This window comes from Lepisma saccharinum, chromosome 7 (genome assembly GCF_977018435.1).
Source record: "Lepisma saccharinum chromosome 7, izLepSacc3.1, whole genome shotgun sequence".
In the NCBI taxonomy this organism is placed as follows: domain Eukaryota; kingdom Metazoa; phylum Arthropoda; class Insecta; order Zygentoma; family Lepismatidae; genus Lepisma; species Lepisma saccharinum.
The window spans coordinates 16,319,909-16,339,695 of record NC_139235.1 but is presented as its reverse complement, the minus strand read 5'-3'; the positions used below and the strand labels follow the sequence as shown (position 1 = coordinate 16,339,695).

General features: G+C 39.4%; 1 protein-coding gene across 4 annotated transcripts in view; it reads right to left on the bottom strand.

Annotated features, from left to right (window-relative positions):
* LOC145989744 (cell adhesion molecule Dscam2-like) overlaps window positions 1–19,787 on the bottom strand; it is a 363,117-nt gene that overhangs the window by 174,521 nt on the left and 168,809 nt on the right. For all 4 annotated transcript variants that reach the window (XR_014441890.1, XM_083125027.1, XM_083125028.1 and 1 more), the window contains exon 6: window positions 10,351–10,495. Coding sequence is in view for 3 of the 4 variants with exons in the window: in XM_083125027.1 (XP_082981153.1) it covers window positions 10,351–10,495 (145 nt within the window). In the remaining variant the exon portion in view is untranslated. The remainder of the gene's footprint in view (window positions 1–10,350; window positions 10,496–19,787) is intronic.

Here is a 19,787-nt window from a genome sequence, read left to right as displayed (position 1 = left end):
AACTGCAGAACACTTAATATGTTGTAATTGATGTAACAAAATTGAAGCCATTGTCAATAAGTACCATTATTTCGTGGAAACTTTAATTTGTCCGCCATTTTTCAATATGGCGGACTTGGTTGCAGGGTGATCGCAGGGACATTTGCTATGTTTTTATTGGTTGCAAAGAGGCCATGTTGCAATTCTCAGCTTCTTGTGAATTAGTCCCTTTATTTCGTGAAACTTTAATTTGTGCGCCACTTTTCAATGTGGCAGCCTTAGCGTAAAGGTGATCGCCGGGGACATTTGATATGTTGTTTTTAATGCTATAAATAAGTTATGTAACAAATTTCGGCTTGTTTTGAATTAGTTCCTACATTTCGAGAAAATTCCTAATTTGACTGCACTAGAAAGAAAATCATGTAGTATATGTGTTTGTTTCTAAAGTTGTGCTCGTTCTTCACCCCTTAGATACGGATCTGGTACAATGTAAACAGGTGATAACCGATTAATGATTATATAAAAAAATGTTATCGTTTCATAATTCAGGATTGCCTTCAATGCTTGTTCAACAGACTATTGAAGCATTCAATTTCTGTTTCAATTATGCTAGGCAAGGCTAACAGAATATATCTTTCCTAATAGGGGACGTTGGTTAGAACAGCAGAGCTGTCAGTGAGCATTGTCCATGCGGCTAACCGACTCTGCAACAAGGCATAATTCCTGCAAATCCACTTAGGGTCTCTCCTGCTTTTCGGGAGCTTCTCTGCGCAGTGAATGCAGCCCCGTCCAATGCATTCGTCCCTCGGACGGAAAACGTAAGGGGTATTTAATCGCCTTAAAAGTCAAATAAACCCGGAATTGAACACGCGAATAGGGATTACGTCTGGAAATCGTTCCCTTTGTACGTAACCCTCTTTGTAACTAATAATACCTTTCCGAGATTTGTCGGAAGTTGACTTTGGTAGAGTTTTGTAGAGCATGTACTTGAAATTTGAGCAGCATATATTTGTTCAGTTTTTTTTCCGTTCCTTTTTTTCCTTAGCCAGGATGACAACTAGAAAAAGAGAGTTCTGGATGGTCTCTTGCAATGTTGATTTTGATACCCCTAATCTGGTGTACCTGTAGTTCTTACAATTTTGCAAACCCTCCTCACTTAATATAATTACTTCCTTAATATTAATAACACTAATAATAATAATAATAATAATAGTAATACTATTTCGAAGCCTTGGAGAGACTTCAAGGACACACTGTACAGAAATGAAACAGTTGAAGATGATACAAGAAGATAGATTTACCCCGCTTGTGCTACTTTTTCTCTGGAAAACATATAATACCCTTCATAAGTCAGATTGATATGGATTGTGATACAACGTTATTCATAAGAAATAGCCAAAATACGTAGTACGATATACGTGAGTGGTTGATTGATCGATTGATTTAGTTTATTTTACTTCGAGTTTTGTGCCTCTTGGCTAATTTGCGAAGATGGGGATGAGTGATGAAATGATGAAATTGATGAATGGACATTCACAAACAACAAAGCCCGAGCGGGATTCGAAACCGTGGCCCTTGGCGTCGTAGCGCGATGCGCTAACCACTCGGCAAAAGGGTCCGGCATACGTGAGAGGGAATGGGATTGCGTGGAGGGAAGCAACTGCGGTTACCAGCCTTAACAGCAGCGTGTACTGCTTCGTTCTGCCCACTCGATTTCTCCCCTTCTATGCCGGTATGCAAGGGTTTGCTACAGAGAGTACAGTGGGAACTGAGACGAGGCTAGAATGAAAGACAGAGTCTCGTCTGCTTTTGTGGTGCATGGGATGTTCCGTTTCGTTCTTCGTATCCTCTTAAAGTGCAAATGCCTGTTTCGTTCTCTTGTTATAACTCTTTTCAGTTCTTACGGCGGCCGGTCCTAGTTCTGCCAAGGGAAGTGGGGAGCGGGGATTACGCAACAGACCAACCAGACAACAGCAGTGGCGCCGAGACACACGACGCGGCCGGAAAAAGCACTACATGAAACTCGTTCTACTGGCCGCTACGTTTCTTGTCGCACTGGATTGGTCGCTTCCCCGCTCCCAACTTCCCCTGCCAGCTTCTAGAGCGCCCGCCGTAAGAACTGAAAAGGGCTATAGTCAAATAGGTTCTGTCTTGTATCGGTCTAATCTCGAGTCTTAAAATATACTCGTCTCGAACCTACGTGTTAAATGTGGAAAAATGTTTGAATTATAATACGTCATAATTCATTATTAACATTCAATTGCTTGTGGAGTTGGCAATTGGAAGTGCAGACATTTTGAAATAAATATGACGTATTTTGTTACGTCGAATTCTCGTAATGATCAGTATTCCAAGAAGAATGTAAGCGTAAAACAACAATCCTTGAGTGCAGTTTACAAAACTGAATCACAGTGTCTTAACATTATCTTAAAGGTAGGAAGATCGAAAGATGGGGTGCGTTACTTCCCAACAATTTACTTAGGCTTCAGTAGGGCATGCGAAGGATGTACAACTAACATAATTTAAATAAACACTGAAATGAAAGGTGGCACACACAATTTGGATTTTAATACCTTCACGACTGAACTGGTACGTTCACGATTAATGAAAAGGGATTACCTGTCTCGTCCCCCGTAATCACACACACACAGAAAGTCTATTTAACAGATTGTCGATAACTTAAAGGCATCTCCCTGTTCCCAAAATCGTTGGCGTCTAAAACTGAGTGTTCCTCCTGAACTTTAAACGACAGACTCACTCCCTACTTCTCCCTTAGATCAACCCTTTCTCTCTCTCTCAAACTCCAAGCAACAACTCTTCCTCTCTCGAAAACCCCAGAACAGCAACTCATCCTCTCTCCTCAAAAACCAACACTCTTAACCTCTCTCTCCTGCTCCAAGCATAGTTCATTCCCCTCAATTAACTTACCCTCTTTTCTCCTCTGCATTCAAAGCTTCCAACAATGTACAATACCTCCTATCTTAGTTGGCACATTCTCTTAACCTTTCTGCAGAATGACTGAACTACACAAGAATGTTAAGGATGATACGGTACGTATGTGTAAATGAACCTCTGTCTACATACACGACACTACGAACCTTCCAAAATAGTAATTTTGTGTTGAATGTTTTGCATTCACGCTACACAAGTACAGAAAATACCAAATCGGGTAGATGTACGTTTAATATATGTGAATAAGTCACATAGTGAAGCAAGTTTGGTTTACCGAAGTCTTGAACGAGATCGGCAGTCTGGGACTGTCCCGGGAGTCTCCGGAGCGAGCTTCTGCTCAAGTGGTGACTCGATAGGGCTTAACCAATGAACGCGTGAGATGGGAAGTGAGTGCAGCTATCGGCCGTTTGCAGCAGCGTGTACAGCTTTGCTCCGCCAACTCGCTTTCTCTTTTTCTTCTTCGTTATGCGCGGCCTTGTTCTACACATTCCAGAGAAAAGAGAATAATTATAGTTTCGATTTACCAGAGATCTGCCTGGAGTGGTTCTCTGTCTCGTCTCGAAATTCGAGACATAACCGAGATATGCCTCTCGTTTCGCTATCATCCATACTCGAGATACTTCACCCCTGCTCTGCCGCACAACAACGTACCGCGTGAGTTTTCCATTACATTCTTCAATAATTCATCCGCGCAACACGAGAGAGACATTTGAATGATTCTTAATAACCTTCAAACCAGAGAATGTTATGCTGGAAATATTAACGATAGGATTCTAGAAATGAAAAATGAATCTGCGGATTGAAGGTTGATAAAAACATCTGGCACAGTGAGAGAGAGGGGGTTGCATTCAGCCAGCTTTCTCTCTCCCATAATCCAATTCGCCGACGAATCTTCTGTCGTGAGCTCTCCTATCCACAGCGACCGGCGGTGACAAGGCTGACTAATCGAATTAAGCTCGGCTCCCGTGGAAGTTGGAAACCAGCAAGTTTTCTGACTCACGACAATCAGCCGTCATTGAATTACGCCCTGAAATGATATCAATTGCAGTCCGAGCCCCCTCGCTTCCCCCTCCAGCGAACGGCTATATTTTAGCCAAAAGTCATCCTTCTCGAACTCATTTCACCAAGGAAATTTTTCTGCGTTAATTTAAACTCTCATAAAATTAAGGCGATACACTTACAATCTCCATCTCTAACTAGATGGCACAACGTTAATATCAATATGCGTTTAAGTTTGTATTATTTACCCATTTGTAATCATACATGTAGAGGGTTGTTTACTATGTAAGAGTTGTGGTTCACGAAATCAAGAAAAAATGACTGATAAATAACATTCTTACCGAGCCGGTCATAGGTGAATGCGGGGCCTTCGGCATACAATATACGTAGGACCTACAACCAAAGCTTTTCAAACGCTCTGAAAAATCAGAGATCTCTGTTCATCAGTTTAAAGATACTCTATATAAATACAATATGAACACGTTACTACTATTGTTTCTTTTCATTTCCGACATTTAATTTGACTTGATTTGATCCTTGTTATTTACCGTCGCTCTACTTCCACACTTGCCCAATCGCGAAGCTGATGATGAGTGATGATATGATGAAATTAATGAAAGGGCACTCGCAAAGAACACCCACGTCCAGGATTCGAACCCGGGCTCCCTGCAATTAGAGCGTGCTACCCCGTGTAATGACTAGGGAGCGGAAGTTGCTGACCTAAAAAATATAGGTATATGACCTATAGAATGTCCTAAAAAAATTGGAAAAAATGACGTAAGAAATACAAAAAATGACCATTACATTTGTTAGTTTCAGATTAAAAATTGAAAAGAAAAGGATGCAATCTTGTTTTTTTGTTGTTTTTTTAAAAAGGCACCAAATGATACCACATGCATATCCAATTAACATATGCAACGAGGATTTCCAATGGAATCAACCGAATAATTTTAAAACAATTCAATGAAGAAGTCGTATAGACTAAATGAATTGGTGTAAAATGCATTAATTTCCCGCATCTTTGCCTGGTGATGTAGTGTGGTGTGTTTCTGTGGCACTGTAAAGAAAAATAAATTATCACGATCCACGTAAGACAATTTTTGTTTAGAAATTTAACAAATTGTAAAAAAAATAGGGAATCCAAAATCAGGGACGCATCCAGGAAAGGGTTCATAGACACGCCCCCCCAGAAAAGAGTACGTCGGAAAAGTAATTTTTAACATCAGAAATTGTTTGAAATATCCGAGTTTGCCCCAGACGGGCACCTGGTGGTTTCCCTCGACATAACAAAGATGGTCACCAGTTCAGCATTTCTTTTGCTGGTAAATTGCAATCCTGCGATATATATATAGGCGTATGTTCACTTTGGTGAAAAGACTTTAGAATATGCCGAAAATCGGGGAAAATGATCTAAAACCTGAAAATTGGCAAAAAATGCACTTTAAAATTACCTTTTTTGGGTTCTAGACGAAGTGTAATAGTGTGTATATTTAATGGGCATCGTGTCCGAGATGTCAGAAAAAAGATCACATTTCATCAACTTCCGCTCCCTAGTAATAACATAAGACAAGGGAGCTACTGTCGGATTATAGATACTCGAGTTTGGACTCCAATTAATCAGTGGACCTACATAAAAACAGTTACATCAAAAAATTTACCTTATTCAAGTCTGCGTGAATCTATGCTAACCAATTTTTTTCGAGTATGTCTTCTATTTTTTTTATCGTCGTGAGAACAGAAAAAGTGCATTTTTTTAGTTTCGCAAACGATCCCCCTCTTCGAAATTCTGTAAATAAATAACGGGTGGTTCGATCGTGATGAAATTTTGGTACGGTGCAGGTAGAAATGTTTTAAACACAATTCTTAGTTTTCAGATTTTAAAAATTTGTCAAAAAACGTTCTTATCAATTTTGTGAAACAACTTTTTCTTAGTATTGGGTAGTCCTACAAATACGTAGAATATTGGACTTGTTTCGAAGCTCTTTGCATCCGTTTTTAAAATCCATTATCAATATCAGTTCACATTGCTAAACCGATTGTATACAGATTTTTATTCAACGGAGCAAAGATGTACATGGAACGTGGCAATGAGTCACACAATGAGAGCTCGCAGTTCGGTTCAACGGGCATCGCTGTATGTACATAAACAGTAAATAATATTCACGCAGTAATCTGGTGCTTGTCCCTTCCGGCTTTCACAGTTGGTCTTCCAGTACAGAAACTGGAAATTAAAAATCAATGCAGATTGAACATCAAGCATTATCTCTTTTTCTCTATTTTTTAAACCAAAGAAATTGCACGATCTCATATGTGGCCTTGACAGACTTTCATTGTTTGGGAAATGATCTAAATTTTCCGACGGAAAAAACCCTCTACCCATCGTGGAATAAAGAGAGAAGCGAAAGCGTTCTGCTATTAACAATTCCTCGTATGACCGAACAAGGAAGGCCCAAACGTCGAACGTCAATAATGACCAACGAATAATAAACCGCAGGACGCAGATGCTGTCCGCAGAGTATTGCGTGAAATTACGATCGACGTTGTTCGATGTCACAACACAACGAACACAGGTCCACGAGCGAATCGGAAAACCGCAGATATTATTTACGAACGGCATGAGACCAGGACCAGCTGTGCTATGGGACGCCATGGTAATAGCTTTCTTTCAACCCCCCCTTTTTATCTGCATGCGATAGTCAGAAGCTCAATAACCAAATACATGATTAAATGAATGTGTCGTTTTCGCTGTTTGCATGCCCGTGAATGTAAAATTGCAGTTTCTAGGAAATCATCGAAAAACATGCTGAAATTCCTGTAACTTTACATCCTATCTATGAAACCTTATGTTGTATATTGTCTCTTCAATTTCACAAATCTGACAGATAGAAATATGAATAAGGACCTTGATTTTTAGCAAACGCAAAAACCCTCAAAATTGATGCAAAAAAATGTTTATGCATGCGCAATAGCATGTTCTCAATGCATTTTTCTTCCATTCGAATTTACGAAATAACGCGAATTTTAACATAGTTCGTGCATAAAAATTTAAAATTCCGTGAAAATATAACATTCATTTGCTTTACACTTAAAAATAAAATTTGCTGTATTCATGTATGCATAACGTGCACGTTTCCCAGAATTGTATCCCCCAGAAACTATGATGCGCGTTATACACGGAATAATTCTTACAGCTACACGAAACTATATAAATAGATGCTTCCCGCGATTTTTCACTTCTATCGAAATATTTTGCAGCACCGAGCAAAGTGACTAAGTTCTGGCGCGAATCGAGTAAGCGCCTATCGTCACATGGGAACCGTATTATCGGCATTTATCGCGTAAGAAGTAATGCACAATAACTTCTTTAAAATCCGTTTGCAATGTATGAGACTACCAAACAACCGTAGGTCATTTGACCTACAAATTAAAAATGTAATTTAAAAGCACAATGAAGATACGAGGGGGCATCAAAAAGTTCGTGCAATCACCTGGAAGGAAACAACTTTGGACAAGTACAAAATCATGGTGGTATTAGTCCTTCTCTACATAGTCGTCATGCTTGGTGACACATTTCTGCCAGCGGTCTTTCACCTTGCGTAAGCCGTTATTATAGAACACTGCATTTTGGGCCTGAATCCACTGTTCCACCTCAGAAATAACACCATCCCTCGTGTCAAAGTGGCGTCCTTTGAGTGGACGCTTCATTTCCGGAAAGAGGAAGAAGTCACTCGGTGCCAGGTCTGGGGAATATGGAGGGTGGGGCAAAATTTCGTATCCTAATTAACTGTTTTCGAAATGGATGCATGGGCAGAATGGGCTGGTGCGTTGTCTGCCAATAACAGCAGTCCTATTGTGAGCTTTCCTTGTCTTTTCACCTTCAATTTTTGACGTAACCGAGCTAGGAGATCACAATAATAGTCCCTTGTGATTGTGTGAGCCTGTGGCAGGTAGTCCATCAGGATGACTCCCTCACAGTCCCAGAAAACGGACAGCATCACTTTAGCGGCTGACTTTTGCACTCTTGCCTTTTTGGGGGCGGTGAGGAGCTGTGTTTCCACTGCTTACTCATCTCCTTTGTTTCTGGGTCATAAAGGTAGATCCAGCTTTCGTCCATTGTAACAGGTCTGCTGAAAAAATCCTTTTCATCCAGCTCAAAGCGGCCTAACATCTCTAGTGCTGCTTCCTCTCTAGTCCTCTTCTGGAAAGGGGGGAGCAATCGTGGCACCCACCGTGCCGACACTTTATGAAGGTGCAGCTGGTGATGGATGATGTTCCAGATGGATCCATAACTAACACCGGTTACAGACATCACACATTCAATGGTGATCCTCCTGTCTTCCATTATTATCTTCTCCACTTTCTCCATCAATGTGCCATCATTTGTAAAGGACGGTCTCCCTGTCCTAGGGGCATCGGAAAATACATGTGACCGGTTTGGAACTACCGTTACCACTTGAAAACCATTCCATAGGATGGGCTTTCCTCCCAGTACACTGCTTTCATCTCATCGTGAATTTGCTTCGCTGCTTTCCCCTGGAGATGCAGGAATTTGATGACGCTCCGTGCCTCAATTTTGTCAATCATGACACCTTCCTTTATTCACGTGTAAAAAACGGATAGCAATAAACATCCAAAACAGACAAAAATTTGTGTACTTAACCTAGAAGGACCATTGTACAATACACATATCCGAGAGGTTTTCTAGTTTGTTTCCTTCCAGGAGATTGTACGAACTTTTTGATACCCCCTCGTATAATTTTAGGTATATTTTGGAGTAAAGTGAGCTAAAATTAAAACGCTAATTTTGAAAAAAAAGTAACAAAAATAACATTACTTTAGAAAAAAACGAAAAACCAAGTTCTCTAAATATAAATTATGGGAATTTTACAACAGCAAGTTTCTCATCACTACAATATTATCACCCTTCCCTTAATTCTACATTCTGTCCCGGGAATCTCTGGGGCAAAAGAACGAAAACCAGTCTCTGCGAAAGTAGACCTCGAGAGGGCTACACCAATAAACCTGTGAGAGGGGAAGTGAGAGCATCGAGGGGAGAACCCGGCTCCAGCTACCAGTCGTTTACAGCAGCGCACACAGCTTGCTCCGCACACTAGCTTCTTCCCCTTGTATACCGTTATGCTCCGCAGATTCTCGAGACAGTCTGTTGAACGGACGGGTTGGGTCTACGGAACCCGAGTGATAGTAGTTCTCTAAATCTCCAACAATCTGTACGTACCATTGCTCTCAGTACCTTCAGACTACATCCTGTAGAGGTTTCTAGTCGTATCATACAGACATTTACTGAATAAGAGATTTTGTTACACGTGTGTCGTTTGTATTTGTTTCTTGAATGTGACAGAGTCCCCGATTGACAAAGCTTAGGTCATGGATTTGATCAACAATTTCAGAGTTGACGCTTACTACACGCTTATTGAATACACAATCTTAGATTTGAACAATGTTTTCCAAGCATTGTAAAGTATGTTATTACACTCATTCAAGTTAAGGTCATGAACTGGAAAATAAGAGATCGGTACTTTAGTATTATACGAACTACCTCATTTCTCTACGTTAAATTATTTCGTGTGGTTAGGTTAGGTTCTCTTAGCATTAAAATAAAGTCCCTAAATGCAAATGTATTAGGGACTTTATTTTAATGCTAAGAGAACCAAACCTGATAAATACAAATGTATGAGGACTTTATTTTAATGCTAAGAGAACCAAACCTCATAAATACAAATGTATAAGGACTTTTTTTTAATGCTAAGAGAACCAAACCTCATAAATACAAATGTATTTATGGACTTTATTTTAATGCTAAGAGAACCAAACCTGATAAATACAAATGTATTTAGGGACTTTATTTTAATGCTAAGAGAACCAAACCTGATAAATACAAATGTATTTAGGGACTTTATTTTAATGCTAAGAGAACCAAACCTGATAAATACAAATGTATTTAGGGACTTTATTTTAATGCTAAGAGAACCAAACCTGATAAATACAAATGTATTTAGGGACTTTATTTTAATGCTAAGAGAACCAAACCTGATAAATACAAATGTATTTAGGGACTTTATTTTAATGCTAAGAGAACCAAACCTGATAAATACAAATGTATTTAGGGACTTTATTTTAATGCTAAGAGAACCAAACCTGATAAATACAAATGTATTTAGGGACTTTATTTTAATGCTAAGAGAACCAAACCTGATAAATACAAATGTATTTAGGGACTTTATTTTAATGCTAAGAGAACCAAACCTGATAAATACAAATGTATTTAGGGACTTTATTTTAATCCTAAGAGAACCAAACCTGACCTGCCTAACCTAACCACAGGAAATAATTTAACGTAGACAAATGAGGTAGTCCGTATAATACTAGAGTACCAAGAGGTCAAACATGAATGGCACTTACCTATCACTATGAGGAAGAGAGAAGCCATCGAGATCCCATGTTATGTGTGGAGTTGGGTTTCCTGCAGCACTACACTTCAAAGACACCGCTGGACCAGGTTGAAGGGTTTGTTCGATGAAGCGGTACAGCAGAGTTGGAGGTGCATCTGAAAGTATCAGATATAAGATAAGTGAATAATAAGTAATAATATAGGTACAAACATATTACTTCGCACAAGCTGACACATCAATTTATTTGAAAGTTGCATTTTAAAACTAAAAGTGTTTAAGGAAATGAATGGGTAATTATTCTTGGTTTGTGCATGCATAGATAGTGTTGAATTCCTAAGATCCTTGATAGACCTTTGGTTTTCGAATGATCCTCCGAGGAAAAGTAGTTTCGCTACAGCTACAACTGCTCTTCCGAAAATGTAGCTTCTCTGCAGCTACAGCTTCGCTACAACTACTACCACAACTATAAGGGTTTGCTTTGCTTGGTTTTACTTCGTTTTCCTGCCACGTTTGGCTAATCGCGATGAGGATTAGAGATGATATGATGAAATTGATGAAGGGACAAAGAACACCCATGGCCAGGCCTGGATTCGAACCCGGAACATCTGGAGCAACCATATAGATTTTCAAAAGAAGCCTTTAGTAGTTGCACTTACTAGATAATAGGTTCCGTTATTTATTATCATAATATCCGTCATTCAATATAATTTTGATAGCAGCGTTACCATCAGAGACATTTTTTACTAGTTTTTTTCAGAATGATAAGATGTTTTATATATGCGACCTATCAATTCAAATTTGATATCTGAGAAGTGCAATTCGCATGCTACACAAATTGGTGTTAAAATTATACATGCATATAATATGGTAGGATTGTTTATGTTCATTAGGAATGGTTAATTTTTTTTTATAGACTAAGATGAAGGCAGTATTTGGAACGATAAATATCAATGGGTACCGTGACCAAAAATAAATGAGAACGAGCTAAAGATGAAGATTTTTAAAAGTTTTTCAGAGGAACAAAGTAAGCATATTGCAATACTAAGTTATTTAGCGACATTCCTTCAATTTATTATTTTGTACTTAGGCAAAAAAAACCTATTGGCACAGACAAAATTTACCTCAAAATACCGAGAAGAAATGTAGCTCTTGAGAATACGCGACAAACACACCATCGACAAAACGTACCAACGACAAAAAGTACCTACCACCTGAGCGACTACCTGCGAAGGGTCTTCTAATGAGTCTTAAAATATTTGCGATCCGACAAAACGTACCACTTGATGGGACGGCATAAAAAATCGTGTCGTTTGTTATTACAGTTCCACAGTGTTATTCGAAATTCGGTGTTTTGGAACCAACTATTCACAAAGTAATCAAAGAAGAGAGTTAGCTTCGCTGATTCTCGGGCTTGAGAGTGTATTTCCAGCCATGCATTATAAACATCCTCCGTTTTTAAGAAGGCCAGAGCGGCACACATGCGTATATGCAAACGGATTTCCTCATTCTCTCGATACTCGACCGAAAGTCCTAAATCTTGAAATTTACGCCAAAGACATTTCTTAAAATGGAAGAAGCACCCACTGATTTCTGTCAAAGGAAACACTTGGCGAATCGCAGATAAGGCTGCCAATTTGGGAGCATGAACCTATACCCTAACCTAACTCAAGGTCAAGTTAGCTGGGTGCTGATTCGGGTGGCAGATAGCGCACCGTATTGGAATGTCTGACATGTCAAGGGCAAATTCATAGGTTTTCCTTGAAGTGGTACGTTTTGTCGCGGAGTAAATATTTTGAAGTTATTAGTGGATCGTTCACAGGTAGCTGTTTATCCGAGTGCCGTCGCGAAAACCCAAGTGGTACATTTTGTCGGGACAACGCTGTTAACCCCATAATTGCACATGAGAGAAATCGTTAATTTAAAAGGCGGCGGTTAAAATCAGATGTGTGTTAAACGTATTGTTTAACTACGTATTGAACTACAAGTCACCTTTGTTATTTTCCTGTAGTTTACGGTTATTACAAGCATAAGAAAACAGGTTTTCGTTGTGACGTTTCAGGAGAACACACGCTCCCTTCATCAGACATTTATTTTCATTTTGACTAAAGATACAGTTATAACAATGGTTAGCAGTTTTTTTTAAACAAAATGAATCCGTTATATAATGGATGTTGTCAATGTTACATTGTTGTAATATAGCAACTTAACTGTGAAAAGAAGCAGTCATTGACAACATCCATTATATAACGGATTCTTTTTGTTTAAAAAAATGCTAACCATTGTTATAACTGTATCTTTAGTCAAAATGAAAATAAATGTCTGATGAAGGGAGCGTGTGTTCTCCTGAAACGTCACAACGAAAGACTGTTTTCTTATGCTTGTAACAACCGTAAACCACAGGAAAATAATGCTACAATGCAAGCAATGCGTACATACAAGAAGTCACCTTGTTCGAGTATTTCGGATAATTGTATTTGAACTCCTTTCTGGTTACGCGGTTAAAAATGGAAGTTTTGACTCGATACGTCAAAGATTAGGGTGTGGTAGAGTGTCTAGCACAGCGCGCTACGACGTCAGGGGTCCCTGGTTCGAATCCCGGCCTGGGTATGGATGTTCCTTGTGACTGTTCCTTCATCAATTTCATCATATCATCACTCATTCTCATCTACGGATTAGCCAGAAGTAGCAGAAATCCGAAGTAAAATAAACCAAATCAATCAATAAAGTAATTTTCTGGACATTGCAACGTGCCGCCAGGGTATATGGAAGTATGTAAAGATAGGGCCACACATATTAGAAAGTTGTTGAAGCGATGTGATCAGCACAGAGCTCCGTCGCCTATATCTGATTTGATTTGATTAGATTTATTCTTTCATGTGCGAGCCATAAGCTGTACGCACTACATAACATTTGGATTTTTCTACAATACATATATATATATATACACACACTTTGCATTTAGTTTATCTTATATGCTGTCTCTTAGTTTGTCCCCTATGTACACATTCTTTCCCCTCCCCTAACAGCTCATTCACTAAACTCGTTCTTCTTCCAGTCTTTCTGCCTTCTTCCTCGCCTCACTTCTTTTTTCCTTCACTTTCACCAAGAACACTCCCACTTTCTCTAACTTTTCCACACTATCTGCACTCTGTTCTACAACTAATTTGAGTGCTTCTTTTCTCACACCCTCCAGCCATTTGTCCTGCAGGGCGCGCGTTCCCGGACATACAAATAGATGATCCGTCCCGTCATCCCCTTACATATTACAGTATACATTCATATGTACCTCCCTCTCTTTTCAGCGCACTGTGTCTCCATCCCCCAGTCTCAGCCATCCTAATCCCCCCCCTTGCTTCCTTGCGTACTTTATTTATATAATAGCTTGTCCCCATTCCCGAATGTCCCTTGTCTGGAGGTCTAGTGATATTTTAGTTGCAGTTTCCATCATTATTTCTTGCCGATCTATATCTTCTAATCGCTGTTTAACGAGTTCAGGTGTTCCTTGGTCTACGTGCTCTTCTTCCCATACCCATCCCAACCCGATTTCGAATAGTTTACCTGCTGAATGAACCACAGAGGCATTTGCGTACGCAGGATTTTTGGTTCGTAGAAGTTGGGAGTTGTAAAGGTGGATATCACATAGATGTGTTTATTTATTTATTTATTTAGGAAAAGATCCTTAACAGAACCAATAGTTCCAATTACAAAGGATCATATTAAAAACATTTATAATAAAGGTTAAATATACATTTTAAAATATACATTTTTTAAAAAATATACATTTTAAAAATTACAAGTTACATTTTAAAAAATATATTTTAAAAATTACAATAATACAAAATGTTGCAGAGAGAGTGGAAGACACTACAAAAAGAATGTAATTATCATTTCCAACCTTCGTTTTAAAAGTTATTCAAAGGCGAAAATAGTAATTGAGAGTCATTTTAAGGGGACACACTTTCGTTTTACTGTGTAGTGTGTATGTTACTGCATTTGAAAATTTAGCTCACCACCAGCTCAGCCCTGTGCCCGGTAGTGTTCTTTTCAGAAACACTGCTGTAAAATTTCCCCACTCACCCTGGAAATTGCCAGAAACGAATAAAACAACATTACGCTCAGGGGATATTTTGTTATCTGCAGGTAGGTAGTCTCAAGATTTGAATCGGATAGTTATCTTCTATCCAGAAACGCAAATATTGAGTCCCGAACATCCGTAAAGTTCGCAGTTTCTGGAAAATATCCGAAGATAATCTCGCTGCGTAGCGAAAGTTGCCCAAGAATCGAGATGTGGAACCCCATAAATTGTCTTCCACCATCCCAGCTCACCGCCTACTATTCACAATTGTGCTGAGTAATATACGAGGTCTTGGAACTTTTGAAAAACAGCGCCATAGGCATTGTTGACTTATCTCTCCGAAAGCAAAACACATCTCGCAAATTCCATCCCCCCCTCTTCCTTCCGGTGTTGGGGAGTATTGTTTTACATTCCTCTTGGGGGATGTAAATCTTATAAAACTGTCAAAGAGGTTGGGAAAAGCCTTCTGACTAAATTACATGCCTCGCCCGGCGTCAAGAAGGCCATGTTGGCTTAGAAATATGGATGCGATCATTGCTGGCTGTAGATGAAAATTCATGTCTCTTGACGTCTTTTCTTTCGCAAGCGGAATGGCTGCTGAAGAAATATTTGTGATGTTGATGCATGTTTATTCTGCATGCAAACATGATGCAGTGACTTGAACAAACAACCCACGAAATGTTTAAAAGACGGAACTAGCCATTAGACTATTAGTTTCGTCCCGAGGACGAATAGTTTGTAGGATAGTTTGTCGTCAATGTTTAGTAGGTGCGTTAGAAAGTATTTTTGACTTGGGTGACCCATTTCCTCGCTATGACGGTATCATTAGTGAAAATGTCTAGGAATTTTTTCATGGGTATGAAAATTATAAAAACAATAAACAAAAGAGAAAAAGGTATACAAAGCATTTTTATTCACCTTCTAAATAGAAATTACAACATACTGATTCAATTTCCATCAAAATCTGTCAAGGACGAGGCGTATTCCGAAAGTAAGTACCGCAAGGGTGTAAAAAATAAAGTAAAATAGTTTCGTACCTTTTTTTATTTGCATTGCATTCTACCTTAAACTAGTTTTCTACGTAGTTTCCACCATTGTTCAAGCATTTGTCGTAGCGTGGCACTAGTTTTTGTATCCCATCATCATAGAATGTTCATCCATGCACTGCTGCTTCGACGTCGTCATCCTCGTCGAAACGCTGACCAGTAAGAAACTTCTTCTTCAGATGAAGAAAGAGATGGTAGTCACTTGGTGCCAAGTCAGGGCTGTTGGCGGATGAACAAATTGTTCTCAGCCAAATGACGTGATGAAATTTTGAGTTTGTTGGGCCGTATGCGGACAAGCATTGTCGTGAAACAACACAATGCCTTCGCCAAGCATTCCGAGTCTTTTGTTTTTAATTGCACTACGCAGCCGGATTAATGTTTCACAGCAAGCATCTTTGTTGGTGTCTGTCCCCTAGGCAAGGATTCAACCATTCTTTCATTGAGAAAACAAATCACAGACCGGACTTCACAGTCGGCGGGCCGATTGATTTTCTTGAACATTTCAAACCTTCAGAAAACTACGAAGAAAAAGCATGACTTGCTCCCACGACTGCCTGTGGCTAACTAACGGATGAAGGACGTCAGCGAGAACTCACACGGTCGCGACTGCAGCGCTACAGCAGCAATATTTGCAAACGGTACTTACTTTACGAATACGCCTCGTATTAGCAGAGATGAGCAGTTTTGTGATCAACTGGCCGCCATCTTTGATAGGCTAATCAGGACTGGACCGTACCTACAGTTTAAAGTGGGACCCGAATCACAGTGACGTGTGCCTCCACCGAGTATCGAACCGGAGCCCACTTATTACAAGGCAACGACGTTACCCATAGGTACTTTCTGCCCCCCCCCCCCCCCATTCACGTAGAAGGACACATTTTTTATATATTTACACACATAAAATATTGTTTATGCCAACCTTGCCTCCCAAAAAATTTATCTCAAGTTGACGCCTCTGACGTTACCACCACGCCATCGGGAACGTCCACAAGGTCTATAAGTTTCAGGATCAATCTTAGTTTTGAATTTTCTTTACCAGCAAACCATCTACCGTTTCTGAAACGAATAATACCTAATAACTACAGCAACCCAAAGGGACATTCCATTGCTGGAAAGATTATGCATGTAGGAATCTGAGTTGAAGCTAACTTTGCTTTGTCTGCGAGCAAGGAATGGAGTTGCTCTGACGTTCGTTTGACAAGCGTAGCAGCAGCTAAACTGAAGTTAGTTCTTGAGTGGACGAACTATTTGTTTGAGCAGCAGAAATGTGTGTTTCATCCGAGCACAGAGGCTCTTGATTGTTTTCCAATTGTTTCAAAGTGCCATTTCCCGAACACTACCACACTGCCTTGTCCACACAAGGATATACTGCATCAGGGGAAGTGACGTCAGTAAGGAATTTCCGTTGATTGTCTCGTAACAAAATATGAACTGGAATATCAAGTCCAAAAGTTCTCATAGCTGCTTTGGAACATTCATCTCCAGAGTTGAGTAACGTAAAGCAACTAACATGTGACTTGCTAACTGTTACCTATGCGATACTTGCTTGAGTAACGCGTTACTTTGTCGATACTAGAGTTAGTATGGAGTTATCAAGTTTGCATTAGTAACTGTAACAGTAGTTCGTTACTTTACTTTTGTTAGCATGATAAATTCAGAATTGGATAATTTATTTGCCTGGACCCATACATGTGTAAACAGCAAATTCTTTCTTATTGTGTGACAAGGTAACGGTAACATGTTCTTTTGGAAGCCACGTCACGTTAATGGATGTGATACTTTTGAATATAGTTAATTACAGTGTTTCACATTGTATGACAAACTAACGGTAACATGTTTATTTTGGAAGGAAAGTAACATTAACTGTAACGTGTTACTGTTTTAGTAGTTTTCCAAACATCATAGCCGAGAAGGTTTATGCTGGTACAGTTCCCGCCACTGAAAGACCTTGCCAGCCATCACGTGAGTGCTTACACCAACTTAGAGGAGCTCTGGAGAGATCACGTGCTTTGTTCTCTGCCAGCCAGGCCTCACTGTTCCTTTGTGAGGGGAATTCGAACATGTGGTTGCGACATTCACAACGAAGATTGATTGATTGATTGATTTGCTTTATTTTACTTCGCTTTTTGTGCCACTTTTGGCTAATTTGCGAAGATAGGGATGAGTGATGACGTGATGAAATTGATGAATGGACACTCACGAACATCCATGCCCAGACCGGTATTCCAACCAGAGACCCCCTGGCGTCGTAGCGCGATGTGCTAACCACTACGCCACGGGGGCCTGCATTCACAACGAAGAGTGGGTGAAGGCAACCGACACACAGGTAGCAGAGCAGGTATTGGGTCATTCCATGACAAATCGTCACAGCTCCCAACCCGATCATCTCAGTTTTTCACGAAATTTGCTAGGATGGTAGAGGACATGAAGTAACTTACACGTGTAAAATTTTAGCCCTTAATGATACACGGTGTTTGTACAGCAGGTTTACCAACTTTATAAAAAAATGTCAAGACAGCAACAAAAAAAATCACAACTTTTCATCTAATTACGGTACAACTTTCATCTTGAGCGTGTTTTAAAGCAAAGGAAGCATAGTGTTCATTAAAAATAGGCTTACACGAAATACTGAAATTTTCATTTCAACGTGACATGATGTGAACTTGGACCTTGAATACCTAAAAAATATGTATCTTTAATTTTGGTGGGAATAAGGTATGTTATACATTTAAATGTAAGTTTCATTTGGGATGGCTTTGGGGACAGGAATAAAATTAATCTGACAGTAGTACATGCTATATTTAGTGAAACATCTAATAGTCTAGAAAAGTAATTTCGTCTGGGGAACTAATTGCAACAGAAATGAAACTAATGTCTCTATTGTACAAAAGTGACGAATCCGATTTTTAAGAGTTTACCATTCTCTGACCTCTATGTTCGTCGCCATTTTGAAAAAAAATTGCGCCAAATATTCAACTTGGAAATTTAAAAATTTAACATCTCGAAAACGGTGAATTGTACATTAAATGTGAAGATAACCAAAATGAACGATCAGAAAATTTGATAAATTATTGTTTCCGTTTGATAGAGCTACCTTAAATCTTAATTGAATTAGAAAGCTTCAATTATTTACTTTAATTTTTAGAATTAGCGTAAACGTTGATTTGTGACACAAAATGGTATGGAATTTCTATGGTGACATACAAGTGTTTAAAACGCGGGGAAAACAACGTGTTTTTAGTTTTATCTACTGGCCGTATTAGGCGCTGCAGTCGAAGTGTAATTTGAAAGATTTTGGTTTCCAGTCCAAGTCTATAAGACTGAACTGCGCGACCATTCTAGGAGTATGTTCGCTTCAAGTGCGGTCTTTGCACCTATCGGACACAGCTTTATACCCTGTCCCAGATAAATGTGGAGCAAGACCGCGCATAACGGCAGAGAAGCGAGGGAAATCTATTGGCCAGAGCGAAGGAGTACACACTGCTGGGAAGGCTGGTAACTTCAGTCGCATTCCCCCACTCCACGCAATTCCGTTCCTCTCGCGTGTTCATTGGTGGAGCTGTCTCGCGTCACTACTTGCGCAGAGACTTGCTTTCGTTTGCCTGCTCCATAGTTAGCTGGGACGGAGTATAGCATTAATACACTGCAATTTTTGTGACGTGGTTCACAAGTGTGCTATAACGTAGGGCTCGGAAGTTGAGGAAAAATCCTTTTTTTCCCCTAGTGTCCGAAGACGAGGCCCAACATAATATATGTTCATTTCGGGTCATTGTAGGCCAGAAAAAGATGGGTTTTATTTGTCCCTTTTTGCCTTTTTCGGCGTTTTTTTGGCTTATTGGTCCTTTTGTAGCCTTTTTTAGGTCTTAACGGCTTTTTTTTTTTTGCAACTTCACCTTCTTTCGACTACGTTTTTACTGCCCATTCTCAATTCGAATCATCATCAGTTCATCACGTCTTAAACATCCTTTCTGTAGTAAAGAAATAAAGAAATATATTTTTGGAAGACTGAAGGAGGTACGGTACAATGTCCTTTAACCATAACTTGTCTGGAAGGTCGCGCTGTAAGTGGCAACTTTCTCTTGCTTTGAAGCTTTCAGTTTGTTCGCAGTGTGTGTTCCATACCACCAGAATTTTTTATTTTTTTATTCATTAAATATGTAATTAAAACTGAAGTTATCAATTAATTTGGATCACATTTATACGTCCTTTTCTCAGTTTTTAGGTCCTTCTTTTTATATTTTTAGGTCTTTTCATAGGTATTTTTTTTTGGCAATTTATAGGTCTTCAACTTGCGAGCCCTAGCTATAAGTGACACCCTCTTGCCTA